The sequence below is a fragment of the Gymnogyps californianus genome, chromosome 8 (assembly GCF_018139145.2).
Source record: "Gymnogyps californianus isolate 813 chromosome 8, ASM1813914v2, whole genome shotgun sequence".
NCBI lineage: Eukaryota > Metazoa > Chordata > Aves > Accipitriformes > Cathartidae > Gymnogyps > Gymnogyps californianus.
The window spans coordinates 33,105,346-33,130,290 of NC_059478.1; the positions used below are offsets into that span (position 1 = coordinate 33,105,346).

Genomic DNA, 24,945 nt, shown 5'->3' on the forward strand with positions numbered 1-24,945 from the left:
GGAAGCCTTTGATATAGTTCAAGGGCATAATAACAACTCTGAAATAATTCCAGTGTGGCTTCTAATATCAAGACACAAATACCATTCACCCTTTAAAAAAATTTGAAAGCAAAAGGGAACCACATAAATATATTACTTTCAAATACCTTTGAAGTCAAGAGAGTAAGGAGAGGCAGAGTTTGAACTCAGAAAACTTCATTCTCTAGTTGTGCCTTGAGTCGTGCAGCACATTTAAAAGATCCATTTGCAATAATCTACTAAACCAGTGAGTGAAAGACAGAACTCATAAAAAGCCTGTAAAAATCCAAATGCTCCAGCTATTACAGATTTCTAAAAATAAAGCAGAGTAGGTTTCAGTAGCAATAATAAGCTGCATCTTATCCATATTTCAGATTTAAAAGAAAAATATGGCTGCCTTTTAGTACTCATTGCTCAGAGCAAACCATGGCCGCTTCTGCCTCAAAAAAGACCACAATAAAAGTGAGCTTTCAGCTTGCTGTTGTATTCCGTTTCATTTGTCCTTTAAGTTTATCTAGCTGCTTCTGCACCCACTTTCACAATGCATAGGCTGTCGTTCCATGACCTAGCATTATTAAATTGCACTTATCAATCATTCTTGCCAGGAATGCCATCGCCAACTACATTAAAGAAGTCAGAGAAGTCTGGTTTCAGCAGTCCCTCGCCTTCGCAGACCTCCTCCCTTGGAACGGCTTTCACACAGCACCATCGACCTGTCATTACAGGACCCAGAGGTGAGGCCTAACCCAAGAGCCCCCAGGCAGCTTAAACGTTAGCCACGGCACCCAGTGTCCGTCCCAGTGCCTTTCCACGGAAAGTCATCGCCACGTGTGACCCACCCAGTGAGAGACTGTGCTTCAGAAGCTTGATAACCCGGAGGTTTTAGTTGTCAAGACCTGTGTTTGGTTTTGCTAGGCTGGGCTGTTTGGTAGAACTCCTGATGACCATTCAACAGTGCCTGAGGTGGAAACGCTGGTTTCTGGGGGCTTGGGGTTTTATTTGAAGAGGGTGGGGAAAGGGACAGAATGTGTTACAGAGAGTGTCTTCTGCTTGTGTCCATTCATAACATAGATTCTAGTCTAACTGCTCGAGATGGGGACCCATCACTCACTTCTGAACCACGCCTGACTTCCAGCACTCTGGCTTTGTTTCTGCCAGTCATTTAGTGCTCGTGTTGTTGGTATCAGCGTACTGAGGAACCGCCTTGTTAGGGGACTCCTTTGAAGTTGGTTCCTGCAATGTTTTGGCTGGTTTTCTTCACAGTACTCTTCTGACTGACTTCCCAAGTAAAAGAGATGTCCTCTGGGTCTAGATGTGCTTATACATTTGTGTTAGAAAGACGCATTTGCATTTAGCCTAGAAAACTAAATGCAATACTCAGTTCACATTTGAAAAGGAACTCACTTGGGCACAGTAATATACACAAATGAATGAATCTTCTTACAAACCTCTTTGGAAGACAGAAAAATAGGAATGAATGGTTGTGACATGTTTCTTTCTGCTATGAAATTTTGTCTCGTTTAGAGAAGATTATTAAGGAATTGGTCAAATGGCGAAGCATAAAAAGGCATATTAGCAATTCATACTAGAAATTATTTTGAAATGTCTGTTTGGCATTAGTGTAGTTTTACTGAGGGCAGCATAAACCAGGAGGAGTCTCTTTGTCTGCACAGTCCAGGTGATATAGTGTGAAGTAGTGGAATTGCACTATGTTGAAGTAAGCTCAGAATTGCACTTCATGGTTTTTTGTGCTTTGTTAAATCTACTTATTGTAGTTTGATTTGTTGTGGTTAATCCCATAAAAATTATTTATTACCCTTAGGCACACACCTAGATCCTCAGAAGATATTTAGGCATCTAAGCTCTATACAGATTTCCCTTGAAATTTGGATCTGAGCTATCTGGCAAATATATCTTCTTTTAAAAGCTTTGATAATTAGTGATATAAGTGTGAATAATATGAATGTTCCATTAACATTATATTCAGTGCACATCAGCTGACTCTGAATTCCTGTCTTCTAGAAGTTCAGCCTTTTAGGTTTGAGTTGTTGATTGATTAGTTAATAGGCCTTTCTGTATTTAGCTATGTTTTACCTCACACTTATTTTTTAAGATCACTGAATGCCTTTCTCTGCCCCTGTTTAGACCCTCTGTATTTTGGATTTGTGTGTGATTGAGAGAGGAAGTGTATCACTGGTGAGGTCTTGTTTAAATCTCATCTACAGCCTGTTTTAACAAGACTTTTTCTGTGCACTGGGGGATATCCATCAGCTATGTGAGGAGAACATTCAAAGACAGCCAGAATTTGAATGAGCAAATACAATGATTAGAGTTCCCAAATTTTGTTTGTTTGGAAGGAGATGTCTTTACTAACTCCATAAAGAAGTAACACAGTTTCTAATCATGGTGGTCCCTAACAGGTTAAGCAAAGCCTGTTCTTCTGCAACATCATTTAGAAGCATCTTCTATTTTATGCTTGTTCACAAACAAAGTCTTACAGACTTTCAGGAAAAATCCCTCTGAATCCATCCATGGATTGTTTAAGTGTCATCATCCTGGAAAAATCTTGTTCCAGACTTCGTTCTTTGTTCTTTTTGGACATTCCTCTTCAGTATTCTTCTTCCACAGCACACTGGCTGTGTTTATTTCTCTTCTACAACAATCGTTCTGTTAGTAAAGGGTAATACACTGAGATGGATTATTTCCTGCAAATCCAGCTTTGTTCTTTATCCCATTCCCTCCAGTGTACTTTAGGACAGTAAGCAGAAGAGAGAAGCTTTTCAGGTATCAAAAGTGGCAACATAAAGAGTATAATGCAATTGTATGAGAGGATATAATCTTTGAGCAATTCATATCCACCATTAGTTACTGTACCTTTGTGCAGTACTGATAGGTATACTATAGTACACACATGTTGCATTCTCTTTGGATACATATGCATTATGTAAATGGTCAGTTGCAGGTCATTCTGAGTGGTCTTCAGAAAAGTAAGAGCAGGATTTAATCTTCAGTCTGCAGAGATATTTCAGAGAAAGGAATGTCATGAGTAAGTAGGTCACCATCAGAGTAAGCTCCTCAGCCAACTGAACGATTACAAGAAGGTTCGATCTCCTTCTGATGTTCATATGTGCAAGTTTATCACTTGGATGTGTATATGAGATGCATTTGTAAAGCATGATCAAAATAGACAGCAGAGAAGAAGCTGTAGACTATTCATGGCAGGTGTTGTCATTGACAACCAGTGATTTATAACTTCTCAAGAATATTCCCGAATCTTTCACACACTTCCAAACATTCCTTAGAACACAGTGTATGTCTTATGCTGGGGTATCCCAGGATACTGAGTGCCCTTCCCAGTGATCCCCACAAGGAGTCATTTTGGAAACAAAACTTGCTTGGAGGAGGAGCAGATCCTTAAGAGGATTCCTTAGCTATAAGGTGCTCCATTCAATGAACCAGTTGGAAAACCTCTGTTCTCATGAAATTGTCTGTACTGTAGTGTGTTGTAGAAGGCTGTGCATTAGTTTCCTATCTGCATTGGTGCTGCTGCCAGTACTCAACCCAGCTGGGCAGTAGCCAGCAGAGAGGATCTGAGCTGGCTGACCAAAGGACCAGATGTGCAGTGAGTGCTGGCGCATGGATGCCAATGCTTCAGTGACTCCTCAGTAGTTCCAACAGATGGTGGTAAGATCCAAGTTTCTTTGGTGATAAGCTAGCAAAGTGATTCATGGAGCCTCACTTGATGATGGCAGTTTTTTGGGCATGACTCTATGAATGCACCATATGTCTTCTCTGGACCAGTGTGGTTAGGATTCAGTGTCTGGCAGATGGTAAATTGATCACCTATAGGGTGGCTTTAGCATCACTATCAGTTTTAGAATTTATTTCAAAGCATTGAAAATTCAAGCAGTTAGATCTCTATCTCCTACGCAGCATACTTTTGTTACCTGCAAGTTAGATTATTTGGTGGTCAGTGTAGCTCACCACAGTACTCCAGTATTGCAAAGCCATCATGCATTGCTGGCGTCTTACAAAATTTCCCAGACATTAGCCCACTTGAACTCTTTACCAGACAGTGAAGGATTTAAATACTATGGGTGACAGCAGTATTTACATAAGTGGTTTTAGGCTTCCATGTGTTGCTACTTGCACTCTAGTGACTTTATATCTGGAGCTGGCTGAAACGTTAAATTGACCACGATCTTGTAAACCTAGGATATACAGCAGCCTGTGCTGTAGAGCATTCAAGCATTTCCACAGAATATGACAGCATAGATCCTGCAAGCCAAAAAGCAAGGAAGAAAAGGCAAGGAAAGAAAAAAAAAATAAGAATGCGATGGTATGTTAGGAAGATAAATGAAGGAGAAACACAATTACAAGAAACAAGAAATACAGCACAAAGGGAAGAACCCAAGGAAGTGGGTGTGTGAGCAGAAAGAGAAGAAGGGATGAGAGTCAACTAGTGGAGTGGTTCCCATTATATTAATTTCCTCCATAATAAGCATTGCCATTGAGATTTTTATCAGGACAAGGCCTACCAGGGAAACTCTGCAGGGTAGTACTCTCTGTTTGTGCCAAAGTGGCAAAAACTTTATGTCGCGTATCTGGGAAGACATTGTGCCCTTCTCTATCAAAATTCTCCACAGGGTCACCAAAATATCAGTGCCTGTTCGCTGTCCTGTCAGCCAGCTTCAAGCAAATCAAAGTGATAATTCCTGCTAACTCGCTCCAGAGCTACACAGTGTAAAAGGACATTTTGTAATATCCTATCCCGTACAACTATCCATGGCTGCTCCTCGATGCTGTCAGCTGGCAGACTAATGTAACCTTCTACTTTCCTTTGAATTTTGACAAAAACAAAGCGGTGCAACTTCATTCTGATACAGACACCTCAGATCAGGGGATGGTAATGCAATACAGCCAAAAGAGGAGAGAGCCACACCACAAGGGTAAGAAAGTTGAGTAGAAACCAGAAATAGCTGACCAACAGATGAGCGTGGCTTTTGCAACAGCAAAAAGCAACGCTCCGGTTTACAATGTCAGGATAGCTGACTGTGTAGGTGAAGATTTTGATTTTCTCCACTCACTTTGAAATAATAGGATGCTGAAGGAAAAACAGTTTCCTAACAGATGGCCTCAAGGTCAGGGTTTAGTAATTACAAGATACCCTACCCAAACTGCTATCTACTCCCATATCCCAGGCAGGGGAGGGCAGAAAGGAAGGCTTGCAAATGGTTAAAGCTTCAGCTAAACAAAAGTCAGGAACCGTGTAATTAAAACTCTACCTTTGTTGTATTGTAAAGAGTTAGCCTGTGACATAGGAAATATTTAAAGGAGCAGGCTGTTCAGCTAATTTGTGTGTGAGTGAACTGCTTAGACAGTCCTATCCTAAATTAACTGTAAGACCACCCACTGAGATTGCCTCATAAAGGGCCATGATTGCTCAGCTTCGTTTTGTATAACCGTTCAATAATTACTAGATAAATGCATAACTAAAAGCTCTATTACGCTAATAATTTGTACTGAGATAGATGTGTGGGACACCATGCTGGGTTAATTTGTCATCCCTGCAGCAAACTTCTAAAGAGGGCTCTTTTGCAGAGGAGTTGTGTTAATATGTTGCTCCAGTGAGGACATGTTAGAGCAACAAGATGACTTGGTCGCTTAATCTCCTAAAGAGGCAAAATGCCTGGAGGGTAAGTGCCAGAAAGAAGAATGGGGGGTGATTAACACAGTGGACCCAGATTTAAACTCATCCTGACAAAAGGAGCTGATCTAACTGAGCAAAAGAATGAAAAAAGGGGAGTGTTAAAAATACTAATAGGATTTCATGCATCCCTAAAAAATAATATAAAAATAAAGTGCTGCAGGAACAAAGTATTTTACCCGTGCTTTTACTGATTCTGTGTTCAGTTTCTTTGCTCTCTTTGATGTATCCATGAAGTTAAACTATATGCTTTAAACAGTGCAGTGAACTATAATATTTTTATCTCTGCTTTATGCTAAATTCTTCTAGCTTCAGACACACACAAAAAGCACATTATTGCTTTAAATATGGAACCCATGTTTAAGCATCAGAGCTCTGGATTTTCAACCTCCTCTATTGACAGAACCATAAATCATGCTAAAGTTAAGTGAATTACTGTAGCGTGGAACTATAGCTTTAACAATGTTTATGTAGTATCAGCTTACCATCTACAGAATGAAAGGGGAAAAAAACACTGATATTAGAAATGGGAATGTGGAGTCCTATTAACTTAACAGCAATATATCACTCCAAAGTCACAGATTCCATTACCATGCCCTTTTTAGTATCAAAGCAGAATTATATCATCACATACATAAAGGTTGTGGTTTTTTAGAGAATTTACATTTCTATTGTAAACTTATGAACTGCATTTCATTATAAGAAAGACATGATATATTCTCCTAGCAGTTGTTTTTATCTTATATATGGGAATACATCATGTGTATTAAAAACAATAATAAGCAAAAGTTGCCAGCATTTGATGTGAAGTAGGAATTCTACAAATATGTTAAATTAGGGGTTTTTGACCTCTAACTATGGTCTTGGAAGGGAGGAGTGCTTTCTATAGGTGTGATTTTTATTTCTGTACCTATGTAATCAGTTCTATAGTATTCTGATCTCCGAAAGGCAGAAGAATTTTGACATGTTTTAAAACAATCTGCTCAAAATAGCTAACTTAACTGGCCCCCTGCCTATGCCAGAATCTGGAACCAGCGCTCAGTTCAGCTCTACAGGTTTTCAAAAGCAGCCTGTAACACTCAACAATCCAGAGCACACCAATAAACCCTGTGCCCAAACACAGCTTTGAGCATATTTTTCTTTTGCTAGGAACTCTGTGGGCCTTGGCAAAATGTCCTTCTGCCTCCCACTTGCTACTGCAAAATCTCTTACAGAAAGAGTATTTCTGAACAAAGGGTCCAGGTGCCTTATACCCCTCTGGTCTTCAGAGCAGCAACAAGGGGCTGATAGCCAGCCCCGACTTGGAGATACCATGGGTCTGTTTTTTCAGCAGTGCTTAGCCGACCACCTGCACTTGACTTCTGGAGCTGAGAGATGGATATTCCGCAATTCAGTCCTTCTTTTTGATGTCCATGGGCAGGAACAGATCCTCCATCCATCATATTTAGGGTATTTGTATATCTCTTGCATTGGTCAGCTGTTTATATTATATTTTGAATGTTTCATCTATGTCTGCCTACATAATGTGGAAGTAAGTATCAGTGATACCTAAATTTTACCTATGCTAAGAGGGTAAGGCCTATTTTTGTTCTCCCACCCCATGATTTCTCAGCCTTGTTACTGCAAACAGGAATGCAAGACAGGATCAGTTTGAATTTAGCTCATCCATGGCCCTGACAGACATGTTACTAAACAGCCCCTTTGCACCATTATGGGACTTCTTAAGCAATACTTAAGTTTTCCAGTGATCTGAATTCCCTTCAAAGGGCTGGTCCTAGGACTGGTCAGTCCTACCCTCAGCAGCTCAATATTTAAGTAGAGGCAAGTCCTTGCTAACCTGAATAAGAGATCGCTCTATATTTATCACCCTAAAGTCTATTCTTAATGGGCAGTAAGAAAAATGGGGACTTTCAGAAACCTTTGAAAGAGTTACGGGGACACAGCTCCCATTGAAATTCAAAAGCAGTTAATGAATTCTCTCAGGACCTCTGCAAATCCCAGCCCAAGTTTCTTAATTATTTTTTTCTTGTTTGGGTAACTGCTTTCATCACAAAAATCTGTGGGCTTAAAGCTATTGTTTTAGGCTTCTATTCTTTACCTCTTGTATTGTATTATACACAGAAGTGTAAGTTCCTTTCAACAAATTTGGATTATTGCCAGATCTCCTTATTAAAAAGTCACTCTTCATATTTCCGATAAACACAGCTGTTTCATGGTGTTTGAAAGCATTTCACATCAGCCAGCATGGTGGCTTAGCCAATTAGTACTCTAATATGGTCAATTTTCAGAATAAGTACCTTTGGGGTACAAAGGGTGGGATACATCTTGCATAATTTGAACTGGCACTTGCATCGCTTAAATGCTAGGAGAAAGCTTACAGCATGCAGGGAGTTAAAGCAACTTAGAAGCCTGAAGTGGAAATATCTAGCAGAACAAACTGTTCTATAACATTTCCAGGGAAATGACTTTTAAAAAAATACTTTCTTAATTGTAATGAAGCCAATTATAATGGCCTCAAAAACAAGCTGATAAAAATGATCCTGTTTCATTATGATTATAATGTTACTATTTCTAGGAAGATTGATCAATGTTTAATGAGCTATTAGTAAACTTAATTATCACTTTGTAGAGGAGGTATCTGAGCATTGTGCCCTAGTGAAGCCAATCCACTGTTGGCCTGGTCTGACGGACTAGCCCTTGTGCCTGCGAAGGAACAGTGGTTTTGATTCCCAGACCACTACTTCTTTGAACAGGCGAGGAGTGCAGGGTGATAGTAGGCTTTTCCTGAGCGGGAGAAGAGCAACAGTAAATGACCCTTTCAAAGACTTCAAACAACTTTATGAAGAAAGAAATTTCATCCAGTCATCTGGACTTGAAGGGGTTGGCAAGGCTTTTTGGAAGAGGAGATGGAAGGTGGATGGATCAATATGTCTCCCCCATATGTTGGGCTGTGCTGGTGGAGAAATCTGTCTGAGCGCTACAGGTGCGATCACGAAGTCCCTTTACCACATCAGTGGGCGCTCCCTGGGAGATAGGATCCCATGTGTCTTTATTAGGACTGCTTCTTTGTTCCAGGAGAAGGGCCTGAGAAGGGTACTAAATATCTGAAGAAAACTATAACCTGTTTCAAATTAACTGATTCTTTATTATCTGATCATTCGGTTGAACAGAATTCACAATTCACAATTTTGGCTCTTCTTCATTTGCCTTAGGCATGTGAAGTGCTAACCTAATCAATGAATGCAACTTATTTTATTGGTTATTTAGTTTGTTATTGGCTACTACAAATCAAGAAGGGAAAAGACAAGACAGACCTGCATAATCAGACGTTTGAATTCAGCATTCGTAAAAATCCTCTTCTGTGCTGCACAGCACCATGAACTCATAAAACACTAAAAAATCCAGTATAGCACGCAACAGCTGTACTGCATAATTACTTGGCCCAATAGCAGTAGTTTTAAAATACTGGTATATCTGTTGCAGGCCACCATACATTATCATCTCATTTTCAATAAAAAGTCTGGGATGTTTCAGATGAGCTTCAATGGAATTAGAATCATGTGTGCTTTGAAATATTTATGCTTGCCTTGAGATGGAAGGATAATTCCTGCCTCCAACCCCCACACACAAATAACAGACTTAATAATGCCAGATAGTCCAACTCCTCCGTACCTACAGCAGGTAGAAATGAAGTTCTGATCTGGAATACACATATTTTCATAGGTTGTAGAACTTATATTTTATGTCATTTAGTGAGGTCAATAATAAAATATAAATGTCACAGGCTGAAAGACGCCAAGAGAAATATGGTTTGGCAGCATGGAGCTGCTTAGGGATACATAAATAATAAGTCAATAAGTAAATAAATAATAGACAAAGACCTATTTTATCTTCCATTTGAAGATCTCAAAGAATTTACAATCACCGACTGAGACTTGTAATATCCTATCAGAAGCACATAAGTAGTAATAGCCCCTTCTCATACACAAGAAAATTTGCATCACTCTAGGTGTGGTTTTTGGAAGCAATGACTTTATAATTTTTATTAAGCATTTCTGAAAATCATGACTGAAGGGGCTTGTCCATGGTCACTTGCCCCTTTTAGAGGCAAACAGGGAAAATACCAACCTGCTCCACTACCTCACGTCCTTTAACTGATAAAAAATGTTTGTGAGGATCTGTACATTTGGAAACATGGTTGTGTTCTGCACTCAGAACTTGTTTGAAAGGCCATTTTTGCGTACACCAGAGTTGGTGACCACAACACAGCTATCGGAGTAATGGTCTGTATCTGGGCCAGCAGTTTTTAGACTTCAGCATTTAATTCCCTCTCTCTAGTACAAGGCAGGCACACTTGTAATGTTGATCAGTTTAATACTAGTAGATTCTTCCTCTTATCAAACAGCCCTTCCTTTTTCCACTTGAGAAATTTGGTATTTCCCAGTCAGTGACTGCAAAAACAAACCTTTTGGAGATCCTTATTCTATTTGTTACTTCTTACGCTAATCCATCTACTCTGAGAAAATGAGCCCTACATGTCAGTATATGGCCCAGGCTGAGGACTGATGCCTATTTGGTCTTGTTTCCTTCCCCCAGTCTTTCCCATGATCAGCAGAAAGCCCTTCGAGGCTGTGCTGAGGAGTTGGCCAAGACTCTGAAGAGGAACCACTTTCTCCTTCTTGTGGCACTTTACCTTCCGGAATTATTGTTGATCATTTCTGCATTCATTTTTCTTCTCTCTCTCTTTGGAAAGATCACCAACAAATGCTTTCCACTTTGTTTTCTACCCTGACATGCTGAGGAGGTCAAGGCAACAGAGAAAGACCCACTACCTACGTGCCTATGAGTATTTCTAATAACCGTAACACGCCTTTCATATAGCAAATCAAATTATTAAATGAAGAGCCATACCTTGGAAAAGCTAAATACAGTGTGGTCTCAGGCCTAGCTTTGAATTTCCACGTGTTCCCTGGGTACAATTTTTTATTCCTTCTTGTTTGATTAAAATAGCATTTCTATCTCCTTTTCACCCAGCGGAAGAAAAGGAATGAATTTGTTCCCAGATGTGTACAAAGGACAGTGCAGTTGCATAGCAATTTCAAATAGTAATAAAAGAACTGGTGCTAAAATGAAATATTTTTTATAAATGTTTAAAAAATCCCAATCTATTTTTTACTTAATTAGATGTTTGCCACATAAATTTTCATTTCTCACTTTTATCTTCATCCTTCATCTTCCATTTGGCATACAAGGAAAGGGGGAGATACGAAGAAAGAGAGGAAGAATATGTTTTATATCAAAAAAAGGACAGCAATGTTGTATGCTAATGAAAATTTTGTTGTAGTCATCAACATGTTTACCACCAACTTTAGCTGAACCAATATTTGTGGCAAAATATTTTGACAAGCTCTAAAATCACTGCTGCTTCCTGGAGAAGGTGATGATACATTCATACCTGTAAAGCGGCTATGATGTAAGTGTCATTAAAGCAGTTACACCTCAGGGGTTGGTGTAAGTGAGATCAGAGGCTGACGCTTTGGGTGTAATTCACCTAACTGAAGGTGTGTGCGTAGACTGGAGGTATCTGCCTCGGAGCTAGTACCGGTGGGCTCCCTTCACACCCTTCACCACTGGTGAACCAGTCAGTGTGGTCAATGAAGTCTAGTCAAAGGCAGTGGTCTATTTTTGGATGAGATTAATGGCTCCTTAGACACCATTAGTTCTGTTTAATTCTCCATTGATTCTAAGATAATTAGCTCCATGGTAGACACCCACATTTACTAAGGTGACTCTCACATTATCTCTACCTTTAATAGCACACTTCAAAGTTACAGCCTCTCCCAGGAGTTTGGGGACAAGAAAATAGCCTTCATTTCCTCCTTTGAAGATTTGGGTTCTTTATCTGAAGAGTTTTCAAATATACTATAATTTAAGATGCAAACTGCGAACAAAACTATTTGTCTTAAAAGTGAATAAGAAATAATTAACTAGGGTTGTAAAAAACAAGAGATAAGCCCAGATGTGCAGACAGGTTGAACAGGCTGGGCACACAGGTGTTTGCCTTGGCCATGGAATAACTGTCAACATTTCCATAACAAGGAGTGTGGGATATGCTGCTTCTTGTTTCCTTTTCCCAAGCGTAGCATTGCAGACCTAGCACAGCTGTGGGAAGACACTGTTTTCCAGTTCAGCCCACATGCCACAATATCTAGCTGTTATAAGATAGATATAGCCCATGCTTTCAGAAGAATTTCTCTGGATATACATCTACTTTGATCAGAAATAGTTGAAGGCTGAATGCTGCCTTTTCGTTCCTCATCTCCATGCTTTCTTTCAGTGGTGTTTTCCCGTTTAGTACCACACATTTAGTATGCGTTTCTCTTTCTGTTGTGACTATTTTAAACAATATTAAGGGGAACAGACTGGGAAGACTCGTGGGGTTAACAAGGATACAGGGGAGCTTTTCATGGCAAGGATGAGAGTTTCATATTCATCCCATATCAGCACCCCAGGCATGAGTGCAGCTCTTTTTGGTGGTGGTGTCAAAGCAATCATTCCTATCCAGTCGTGGAGAAAGAAGTACTTACTTAGAAGTGCTGCCCAGCCAACCCTTAATGAATGTTAATAGGATAATGCAGTAGGTTTCCTTGCTGCTGTCTCTGAGTACATGTTTTATACACATCTTCAGGCTCTGAGTTTGCTAATGGTTTAATAATGCTTAAGAAAAAAATTATTAATAAAGTGTCATATTATTGAACTGGCGATGAACAAGTCTAAGAAGCAGATTTTAACTTTTATTTAACTGAGGGTTTTTCATAACATTCATCATGAAATGAGTGTTTGCTCATTTGTATTTGATTTTAGTTAACTTTCCTGCATCTCTCCAATTTTTTGGAAGTGCCAAAGGCTTTTTTTCGTCTCTTGTACATTTAACGTACTTCAAAGCCAACACATGAGTTTCTGTAGGATATTACCTCCCTTGCACAGCCTTTATCTAATCGGTTATGTGTGGTGTACAAGTGCAGTATACGCACATGGACACCCTTGAAAGATTACTAGGCTAGCATGCCAAGGGAGCAACAGGAATGTAATGATGGCTGTTTGGTGAGAAAGAAACGATGAGCTTGTGCTCAACCAGATTAATTGGCCATTCTAAAGGAAGAGTGAATTCTCACTGTAGAGGGGAAAGGGAGAATTCATAGCACTATGAGTGGCAGCAGTTGCTACCTCGTGGTGACAACTAACAGTGGAAAGTACTGTTAGCTAACAGGGATCCAACCCAATATATCTTGAAGGCCAAGGAACTGGGCAAAGGTGTCACATAACGTAGGAGAGCATAAGGCTTTTCAGCTGCACTTGTAGTTCTGCTGAAATCAGCTGAGAGTAAAATCTGTCATTGCCAATGGGCTTGTGTACATTACACCTTTACACCTTCACTGTAGTACATTTTCCAGCTGGCTTGTTGGCCCATAAATTCACCAAATTAAACTTCATCCCTGAATGCAAGCTGGGGGCTTGCTGAAGATTTGAGCCTAACATTATTCAGGAGAAATATAAATATAATTTTCAAAACAATCTTGCCACTTTGTGCATGTTCATTAGATGAAAACATGTTACTTAAAATAAATGTTCCTAAACTGAGGTGGAGAAAAAACCCCAACAACAGGAAGTATTAGACCATTTTTAAATTATCAACCGTTTATAGTACAATATAAAATGGATTCATATGTGCCAATCCAAGTTGTATGAAATGTCAATTAAATCAACCCTAATCTCCCAAATACATTTTTTTATTGCCTGATTGATGAGGACTGCTCTTAAGGTGATGAATAGTTTTCACTTTCACAAAGGACTGCTGATTCCTTTATACGTGTCCACTAAAAATACAGAAAATCCTTCAAAATGTCTGGCTCCATTTGCTTTCAGTATCTAGATGAAGTGAGCGTAGGACACAATGTGGTCTAATATATTAATTGTGAAGATCAGATGTATAAACAATACTGTACATTTAAAAAAAGACTAAAAGTAAAACTACAGTAGATTTAAACTGTTTTATTTTCCGAAGGCAAAACTCTATATAACTTCTTTGTTTTCTTTCCTATAGCAAGTCCACATGCAACACCATCGACTCTTCATTTTCCAACATCACCCATTATTCAACAGCCTGGGCCATACTTCTCACACCCAGCAATCCGCTATCATCCTCAGGAGACTCTGAAAGAGTTTGTCCAACTTGTCTGCCCCGACGCTGGTCAGCAGGCTGGACAGGTGGGGTTCCTAAATGTAAGGAAGCCGTTTTTATTTCTTCAGAAGTGTTTGTCCTATGTAAAATTAACCATGGGATTATGGGATGATTTTAACAGCATGTTGCATACAGGAACACACCTTGAATAGTCGTTGGAAGAAAAAAAAAAAATGCTGCTACTGCAAAAATATTTAAAAAAACAACAAAAAAACTCCCCAAAAAACCACTCGACCACATTGTGGTGAAATTAACTTAAACTGTCAGAGAAGCTGGTGATACAGTGACCTTTTGGGTCCCTCCACAAATGACTTTGCTGCATGCGTTGTAACCCTAGTGGAACTAGGGTTAACAAAATATGAAGGCAGAATAATTTTTATTAATTATTTTTGAAGTTCAGGGGAGAGTGGGGGGGAAGGAGCAGGAAAAGGGAGGGTGAGAAACAGATGTTTCAGATCAGCTAAGTTCATTAAAAAAAAAAAATACTGCCTTATAGCACTTTAGATCAAGTTGACCAGTACTTGAACTCAAGATGTTAAAAGTACAGTTTATTATGGTTTGTTATTTCTGTAAGCAGTTATCTTTTCCCCTTATCTCTATGAAAAATTAAGCAGAGTTCCAAAGCTTCAAATAACCATTTTCATTTTTTTTTAATCAAATAAAGTGAATCATCTTGCTATTATTGAAATAGCATTCCGGTCAAATACAGAATTTATAAATTTTATGTAAATCAAATCTAAAATAATGCTCTGAATATTTCATGAAATGTAATGCATGTAACTTTTTCCAGCCAATGAAGTAATAACTGGCAACATTACTGTTTCTCTCCTGACATACATACGATTGAAAATGTTAATGAGAATTAGTTTAATTATTAGCATCTAATTTATTACACTTATTTAATAAGCTATATTGTTCTCAGTGCTTTCCTTTCCCTAGCAGAAAAACTGACTCTACTTATTCCAGCCAGTACTGGCTTTGAATAATGTCTGCAATATGTTAGCAGATACATTTATGTCTAGACAACAAATCAATATAGTGCTTTTCTTTTTCCTTGAGTATTCATTTGCTTAATTTATCCCAAACCATTCAGCATTATGAACTGTTAGCACACTCACAATGAACATACAGCAGGGGTCTTCTTGGCAGGAAAGGGACCTAATTGTGAGACAAGATAGTGTTTGAGAGATGTCACTAATATATTAGTTTATTAAAGGTACGGGATGTTGGAAAAATAAATATCCCTGAAGGATTGCTTCTTACTGCAAACACTAGTAACTGCAGTCTTTGAAGTCAGTGGCAGTGCTGTTAAGTTAAATGCAGATGAATTTGAGTCTTATTTATGCCCTGAACCATTTTTGCTCTAGCACAAGTGTGATTTGCACCTACACAACTTTAAGGCCTTTTGTCAGTGCCGAAGCAGGTGAAATGAAAATAAGGTCCCAGGCATTTGCCAGTATGAGTGTTCTGTCCCCAGTAATTCAGGCTAATGGAAACCCTAACAGGAATTAAAATATTATTTTCTTTAGCAGTACTTAGAATATGGATCTGTGTTTAAAGCTGAGCTTTTATCATCAATGGAAAAGCCAATGCTCAGTGCCAGAAGAACTGCAGTGAGATCAATTTGTAGAGTGCTGTCGAAAGTGATCTCATCATTTTTGTCACTAAAATGGAACACCTGATTCACAGGCTGTCCTACTTTCTCTTTATAATGGTATTTGGCATCTATCCGTATGGTTTTCAAGTGTCCAGGCTGTGTTACATTTAAAATGTAAACTTCACAAGTCGGGGGAAGGGGTGACATTTTTTTTAAGCCTGCTTCTTGTTTTTGTGATACTTGAAAACACTTTTACTTATGGACAGGTTTTTCTGGTGATTAATTGAAAGACCACATTTGTAAAGCTGGGCCCATTCTGCCTGTGACTGACCACATCCCAGACTAAAGGGAGGGGGTTTTTTTCCCAATGTGTAAAACGAAGCAGTTCTAAGCTCTGTCGTTTCTCCATATGATCCTAATGGCAACTAAACTGTGAGCTACACTATTGCTAACTCAAAAGGGATGTGGGAGAGCAGTTACTTTAATATATACTCATTCATTTTCCTGTAATAAGATATCAGCATGACTTTTAAGACCACCAAAAATGCTTGTTTTTTCTCTTAATGAACAGTATCTTTAAGAAATTTACACTCAAGTCCTAGGCACTGATATCCTAAGAGTGTAACAGAGGCACGAAACTGGGGGATTTAAGGGGCCAAAAATACTGCTACAACTCTCACTGGTCATGAGTTAGTGGCTGCAGGAAATGTAAAGAGTAGTAGAATTTAATCCAGGGCAGTTCAGACCAGCTGCTAATAGGACAAATGTTTAAAAGCGAGAATTTCCGTAGTTTCACAAGGTTCACAGGGTTTGAGACAAAGTTCCTTGAAGTCAATGGAGAATTTGACCCAGCACTTTCTTTGCCACCTCTCAAGTAATTGTAAATGTATTGCACATAGCTTTCAACTAGATTGTTTTTACTGGAGGTTCCTAATAGCTGATTTTTAGTATAATTTTTGTCTGTTTGCTTGTTTTTTGGCAGCCCAATGGTAGCAGCCAAGGCAAGGTGCACAATCCATTCCTTCCTACCCCAATGTTGCCACCACCACCTCCGCCACCAATGGCTAGGCCTGTGCCTCTGCCAGTGCCAGACACAAAACCTCCAACTACATCAACAGAAGGAGGGGCCACCTCTCCCACTTCTCCAAGTAAGTATAGACACAGCGGGAGCCAAGGGCTAACAGCAGCGCGCAACGTGCTGCGATCACCGTCTATCGGCTATTCAGAGATGAGGACTGGACTAGCTCTCGGGAAGTAGGAGAGCTCTCCGCTCTGTATGTGATGGACAAAATTCTGAGCTGCTTCTACATTAGCGAGAAAAGAGTTAGCTTAAGGTCACAGTTTTATTTCTGACTTTGTTGGCATTTCACATAACCACGTATGAGAGAAATCCAGGCCAGTAGCTAAGCTGTGACACAGACCTGGGACCTTTGGGATCTTGTTTACTGTCATGAGGAGGCAAGTTGGTATCTCAAGTCAGGCTTTAGAGGATAGATGCTACATGGAAGTCAGACAGATAGCCTCATTGAAAACATTGCTGCTTATACATACTGGGCTAAACTAACAACTCGTTCGAGTTCACGTCATTTATAGTTCTTTTGGGAATAAGTCTTCCTAGATTAACCCAGACGTCTTTCCCTTATGACTTGGTTCCCGAGCCCTGCATTTTGGGCAAGAAGCTATGGTATTTCATAGGGCCAGGGAGAAAGCTTTAATCCTCTCTCCACCACCCACACGGCTCCCATATGTATTTTGTGTAGCCACAAGTCAAATATACAAATTCCTGGATACACACTTGGGGATACCAGTTTGGACTCACTCTTCTGGGAAACAAATGTGATTCAGCTGGGTTTGATGCTTTAAAAAAGTCTGGATGTTCAGGGAGTTAATTGTGAAATGATTTAATGAAGCTATGCTCAAACTGACATTTAAAAACAAAAGGGAAGCTTTCAGTGCTTTAATGGCAACTGTAGGGGACTTGTTCCACAGTGAAGGGAGTCCAAATAACATCCACAAACAAAAATCAATCTAATCGAAAGAGCAAATCCCTTTGTGTGCTTTTCAAGCTTATTATTTAAATGGTATATGCAACCACTGCTTGATGTGCAAAGAGGTATTCACTATTCAGACCATGTGAAGCCTACGTTTTTAAAGCTTTATATACTGTTCACGAGATTTGCATAGGTTCCAGGGGGCATTTTTAAAATCTGGTAGTTCTCGGAGTTTTGCATTGCCTTCTGCTACGCGATAGTGCACAACTGCAAACTCAGCAAGATGCTCTGGCTCGCTTCGAAATTAAAATGGGTTTTAGTATGAGACAGTCTGGTAAGATTGTGAACATGATCTTCCAGAATCAGGACTTCTAGAATTGATCAGCAGATTTTTGTTGATCTAAGAAGTTGATTCATTCCCTCCCCTCCACTCCTCTTTCTGACCTTAGACCAACACTTGTGCTATCAGGAAGTTTTGACACTTTCTGACAGGAGATACCGTCTTTTAAGTCCTATCAATAAGATTCAGCGGTGGAATCTAAAAGGTTAATGTTTAGTCATAGTTATCACTGAATATAGTCAGCAATGCCTTACTATTTCCTTGTCTTCAGAACCGGGAAAAATGAAACTAGGTCAATGTATATTTGTCATTACAGTTGTGACTCAGTTTACTGGCAGCGTGTGGTGTCTAGAAGAAAAAAATTCCCAACATCAATTTAGCAGTAATCTTAATACTTAATTTTTATAATACTGTGATCATGTAAACAAGCTAAATGCGTGTCTGGCCTGATTCTCAGCTGGCATAAAAACTGGCATTTGTCCGCTGAAGTTCGCAGAACACCACCCATCGGTATCGGCTCGGGCTGGTCACTGTGGCTCAGTGTTCAGCAGACAGCTGCCACGTTAATTGGGAATCGAGGTTCTCTCAAGAGCAGCCAGTTAATGGTATTTAAACAAAAGATTAGGAAAATAATTACTGTTTGTTAATTAGCTACGCTGATGTCTAAACGTATAGTTCTGTACATATTCAGGCATGCATCTTCCTTTTGGTAAGGGTTTTGAATAAGAGTGACTTGAGTTGTAAAGAAGCATATAATTTAATTTAGGGACAAATTTTACAGAAAAGTAGATTATAGGAAACATTTTCTAAGAAAAAATATTACATATATACCAAAGCCAGTGGAAGTGGCTGCCCACATAAAGAGTAAAACAAACCGAAGTTCCTAGCCTCGCAGTGAGAGTTTACCAGAAGGGCCCACTGGACTCCATTTAGTGTGTCAATCAGTACCAACCCTCCATTTTCGTCGGTGTTTATCTTTTCCTTAACTAAATATTAGCCTTCAAATAGCAAGTGCAGATTCACCAGAGTTTCATAAAAGCCGCACAAAAAGGTGTTTTCCATGGTTACGAACTGCTCGAGTGCACTGGTTCGGGGAGTGTCGCTGGGTCATGGCTGACTGCCCTGCAGAGCTTTAGGATATTGGAAAGTCACTTATGCAACAAAGGCAGGAGTGATGTTAGATTTTGGCCAGACTCTTTCCTGAGCTGTGTGGAGGAGAATGAAGCCCCCCTCAAGGAAATGGAGTGAAAGGGGTTGGCATTTGCTCCCTTCTCCTTCCCTTTTTTGGTCTAGCAGAAAGCCCTCTGCAGAAACAAAATACAGTTACGGCCCTACCAAAAATTGGAATATGGCCCTCCTGAGGGGTGCAGGAGCCAGGAGCAGCTGTTCAATACAGCATGGCCTCCTGGGAATGAGAGCTAAAAATCACAACAAGGTGGTTAATGATTCTCAGAGCAATAGTGAAACTCTCCAGCTGTGACATTAACCAAAACATGAACGTTAGTGCTGTCCAAGGAAGGAAGAGCCCCTGGAGATGCACACCGGGGATTTGCCGCTACTGGGTGGCCAGGCATGCTCTGGGAGTTGAAAATTTCAGCTGCTAATCCTATCCCTTTGGAAAGCCAGCATTTTCCTCAGTGAGATGACACAACGGAGATGGGATTCATGAGGTTTGGGAGGGTTCATTTTTCCTCCATAAAAAGCCTTTTCAATAGAACACATCCTTGATATCAGAAGCAGTCCCAAAATTATCTTATCTCAGATCTCTTCTCGATTTTGTTTGGTTGGTAACCCATAACAAACACAACACAATATTTTCTTGAACTTGACAGTTTCTGGGTTTTAATATCTCATTGTCCAAAGAAAACACCACCTCCACTACATGCCAGTTGGACTTTATCACTATCATAACTGAATCTGAGTGTTAGAATCTGTGGCCCTCATTCCAATACAGAGTCTAAGATACTACCATCCTGTACACCACGATTTTTAAAGAGCATTTTTAAACTAAGTGTTATTTTCTAAGGTTCACAACTCTACATGGGGAGAAACTTAGCTATTTTCCCTTGTTGGGCAAGATCATTATCGGTTAATGTCCCTTTGCACAAAGGAGATTTCGTGTTAAACAGCATTTGTGTCAGGATGAGAAGAATGATCTTGTGGCTATAGTACTGGATACATAATCAGATTGGATTTCTATCCCTTTCTCTGCTATGCATTGACTGAGCACCCTCTGGGCAAGCCATTTTAGCTTTCTGTTCGCTCCTTTCCCCATCCATAAAAAAGAGGGTGATGACTGTATCATTTAATTTGTTAGAATTCGCAGTTCCCTCTCAGATACTCAGCTGCAGAATGCATTGCGGTAGGAATTGCTGTATTGCACCGCATTCCTCCAGTTAATTCTCTCGCTACAACTCCACAACGGCTAAACTGACTCCTAGTCCTTTGCGAAACAGTACAGCTCTTCATATCAAGCATATGTACCTGTCGTCTTGGTCTGTAAAAGAAAGACCTAGTGGTACATTAGGTTATTGCTCACCTAAATCATCTTTACCAACCAAAAGTTTATCCTTGCAATCCAGAACTGTCTGATAAACGACACACTCCTATACTTAATAGAAATTATTTCAGGAAAGTATATTTTCAATTAACATTCTCCTACTGCAGGCAACTTTAAAATACATGACATTCCCAAAACTGTTTGTTTGTCTTGTCTTTCATACAATTTCTTGCCATTTTGGCTAAATATCAAAGCTGTCTGTGTGAGCAAATGTTCTTTCTCTGCCAGCTCCTGTTTTGCTTGTTCCTGAAGTGAAGCATCATAGCAAATTTGTGGCATCACATTCATTTCCTTGGCTATGGGCTATGATGTTGCAAACAATCCTTAGTGAATTCCAGTAGCAGAAAGACTAAGCTGGGCAGGAAGATGTTTCTATCCAAGCCCAGCGGACCAGCTATCAGCTAGTGTAAACTAGTGTAGATCTATGCAGTTCCCATGGAGCAAAGCTGATAAAGATCAGGAGAAGATCTGCCTGAGAGACCTGGCTTCTGTTCCTCTCCATGCTTTGGCTTTTCCCTTTCCTAAAAACGAGTTTGAAGACCCCACCATAGGCTTAGCCTATGTATACTATAATAGAATATGACCCAGCTTTAACCAGTGAGAGCAGTTTGCCCCATCCTAATCTCAGAACAGAGTACAGGGATCAGAAGTGGTAAGACTTCGAGGAATCCCACCTCCATGTCAAACAAGGGTATTTATATGAAGACAGTAAGATACGGCTAGAAGCCGTGTTGGTGATGGTCTAAGCAACACTCGGTACTGCTCCCTTTTCTGAACCAAATTTCACCGTAACAGGAGTCACTGCTAATGTGTATTCCGTGTCAACTTAATGTTCCGAGCCAAAATGGCCCTTTACAATCCGTAAGCATCTTGTGACATTTTACAGTGAAGTGGGACTAGCATCTTGGGAAAGTCCAGTGTAAAGCCTGCTCTGCATATATGTAGTTGTGGTACTCTTCACTTCTTGGCTCTAGCAATGTAGTTATATGACCTTAACGAAATACCAAGCTGACATCCAAGTATTTTCAGAAAGCAAGTTAAACATAGTTTGGAGCATTACAGAAGAAAGGTATACATAGTAATTCACCCAGCAAGGTTTGAGGGGACTTTTTGTGCATATTATACAGTTTTCAAATGCTTTAGAATTTTTGTTTGAACAGAGAAGCCATTTAAGACAGCATTCTAATGGTTTCCCTTTGATTTTCTACCAAATATCACAGCAAAAGTATCTGCCAACAGGGAACTGTAAACAAGATCTTGAGTTTCTTCCCTTCTGAGTGGAACTTACCTGCTCCAAGGGATTAAATGGCCTCTCCACTCATTCTGCTTCCTTAAAAGTAAACCAGAAGAACCAAACAACAGATGTTTGATTTTTGAGCTTTAAGTTAATTTTCCCCACTGCAGAAGGAATTTTTAGTCTTTCACAACATAGGGTTCAGCAGTTAGTTAAAAAAAAAACCTCACCATAAAACAGTACAGAAGAATCTTAATACATGGCACTAGCAACAGAGATATACCCTTTGCAAATTTGTGGCCTCTTTGAATTATTAAGTAAATTAACACGGTAAAAAGGCAAGGAGAACATCTCACCAAATCTACTCAGTTCACTTCTTCCTTGATTTGCAGATATGAATAACAACCAGTGTACCTGTTCATACTCTAATACGCAAGCTGCACTGCAATTTGCAAAATCATCTCGGAAAGATGAATTAGTGCACTTAAAAATTCCTTTAAATCTTTGTGAAGGAAAGGTGTGCCTTGCATGATTTTTGCAATTACTAGCAAAGTGTTAGCTTTTTGGAGAGAAAAGCTCACCTCACTGGAAACCACGGGGAAGAATTCATTTTTAGAAGTCAGGAGTGCCTTATCTCCCCTCAGATCAGTAAGAAACAAAGATATGCAGTTCCTGGGGTGATTTCAGGGGAATGCTCTTTGAGAAGGTGAAGCTGTCTGATATAATGCTAAGAATTAGGAGGCATCATGAGACGTTTGTGAGACTCGGGTAGAGAGGGAAGGGAAGGATGCGGTTCTGCATGCTCGTAGACTTGGGAACTCCTCGCCAAAGAGCTTTGTGGGATGCAGAACGTTTGCATGGGTTCAAGGGTAGGTTAGGCATTCATCAATGAGAAATCCCTTGCAGGCCATTAAATACAGGGAGCCCCTGAGGTGAAAATCATCAGAGGGTGGGAAAGAATATGAGAAAGTAAATATGTGACTTGTTTTGACTCTTCCCTGTGCATCTGCTTACGGCCTCTGTAAGAGAGAGGACAGTGGGTAAGATGGAGCATTGGTCTGATTCAGTACAGTCTTAAACCAAAGACTCCTCCAATGTAATGCCTCTTCACCGAACATTTTGCCTTCAGAAAGGCAAGAGGCTTTCATCTACACAGACAACTCAGTGTCTTCTCCGACTCTTAACTCGCTTTATTTTTCTGTAACATTGAGGCCTGAACATTATATTTAGCCTGACTGGAATTTGGCAAGTAACTTTCCTTTTAACATTGTTTTTTGTCTCTTCATTAGATAGTTAGATTGTCTGGGGATTTTATTCAGCAGAATGCATTCCCATAAATATATTTAAAATAGACAGAATCACTGTTTGTATTAAGGCGTCTATTTAGGTTATTTGAATTTAGATCTGAACATGCAAAAAACTGAACAAGGGAGAAGATTGCATGGGGGACTTTCAAATGAGAGGAGGACTGAAAATGCATTGAAAGCTTTTGGATGTGGAAGTACGTGGCATTGTGGACAGTTGCAGTGGAGAATATAATGCAACAATAAAATCATTAAAGTACTTCAAGTTTGGAAGTAATCTGGGTTCTTGGCTTGCATTGCATTTAATAGCTTTACATTTATGGGAGCCACTCCAGTTTTTAAAGGCAGCTTCAGCCTTCAGACTGATTGCACTTACCACCCCAGTGAAACTGCAACCCATTAATTTTTTACCGAAAGGATCTTCCTAGTTTGTCAAACACATCAAGTGAACATTTTAGAGAGTGCAGACCACAGCAGTATGAAAACCAAAACTTTATATCGAGAGAGAATGCTGGATTAGCATGAAATAAGAGTCTGATTCTGTTAATAAGCACTTTAGTAAATTCACTGCTATACAAAACTCCATTAAAACCAGAGATACCACATATTCGAGTGAAAACAGTCAGGCAATACCGGGCCCTACAGAAGTCCCCTGTGCTGTCCCAGCACGGAAAGGCCTGCAGCAGTTCTCCTCCGGGACGGAGAGCAGCGCAGCTGATCCCAGCACACTCCTCCCTGAGCGCACGTCGTTGCCGTCCTGCCTCGCAAGGAGCAGCCCAGTCCCCTACGTGTTTATATCCCCATCATTAAGACCAAACCTTTCCAGTGTCTAAAACCAAACTCTTGCTCTCTAAAACGTTTGCACATTTCTATGTTAAACATCTGCTTAGGTGGCTCTGAGACAGTGTGTTTTGGTGTTGTTCGTGTGCAATCTAGTGCCGCTTCCTCAACGCATGTGTCCCTTCCCTTCACAGCCTACTCGACACCCAGCACCTCCCCCGCAAACCGATTCGTCAGTGTTGGACCACGGGATCCAAGCTTTGTAAATATCCCTCAACAGACTCAGGTGGGCCGCTTTCGACTTCTCTGTATGCCTGCAGCCTCTTCTTCTTCAGTGTACTCTAACGTGTCTCCGCGGAGCCAGCTGCATTGCCACTGTCACTTCACCCACATGGTCTCAGTAACTACAGCGAAATGTCACTTGCAGTTTGTTTGTCTGTTGTGTTTTTTTGGGCTTGTGTAGTAATAACTCTGCTTTCGTAACTGGAAAGAGCTCTCTCGCTTTCTAAGATATTGGCTTCTAGCGCACCGTTTTTTCCTCTAGGACTGGGTTTTCAAAGACCTTTGCTCCAACCTGTTCCCTAGGCAGTGCGTTTCATTGCATATGCAAAAGGAGCTCAGAGAGACCCATCAGGTAACAGTGCACCCTAGTCCCCCAGCAGATACAATGGCAGACTTCTCCAATGACTTCCATGTTAAAAAGATAGACTCGAATTCCTGGTTGGCCATTTGCATGGTGGGCTTTGAGCGAGCAGGAGATTTTGCAATTGCGAGCACATCTGTTTCCTTACACAAAGAGAAAAAAGTCCAGTTGAGGCAGGCCTATAAAGCTGGGTTAACTGAATTCATAGTCCTGCTATGGTCAAATCAGAAGCTCAAGTAAACATTTGTGTTTCTTTAGGAGAAGGACGAGGTTTAAATGTGCTTTTTCCAAGCTGTATCAAATTCCCAGGGTCGATTAAGAAAATAGTTGTTGGCAGTTTTGTTAGCAGCTAATTTGAGCCAGATGTAGACAAAATTAAGTCTGTGCTTCATATCACGTTATCATGGGGGAGAAGGTATAAAAAAGTGACCAGAACTAGTGCTTTAGGACAACTGTAGTTTGTAGTTTTAAGTGATTGCTTGACTACGTTACAATTCTTTTAAAGGGCAACAGCGAGAAATATTTGTAA

At 40.0% G+C, this 24,945-nt stretch overlaps 1 protein-coding gene across 6 annotated transcripts in view; it reads left to right on the top strand.

Moving 5' to 3' along the window:
• NFIA (nuclear factor I A) overlaps positions 1 to 24,945 on the top strand; it is a 248,415-nt gene that overhangs the window by 201,463 nt on the left and 22,007 nt on the right. The window contains exons 7-10 of one of the 6 annotated variants that reach the window (XM_050900560.1): positions 624 to 752; positions 13,830 to 14,008; positions 16,547 to 16,712; positions 23,968 to 24,059. In XM_050900560.1, the coding sequence (XP_050756517.1) occupies positions 624 to 752; positions 13,830 to 14,008; positions 16,547 to 16,712; positions 23,968 to 24,059 (566 nt within the window). The remainder of the gene's footprint in view (positions 1 to 623; positions 753 to 13,829; positions 14,009 to 16,546; positions 16,713 to 23,967; positions 24,060 to 24,945) is intronic. The other 5 variants (XM_050900555.1, XM_050900556.1, XM_050900557.1 and 2 more) reach the window with 5 other exon arrangements.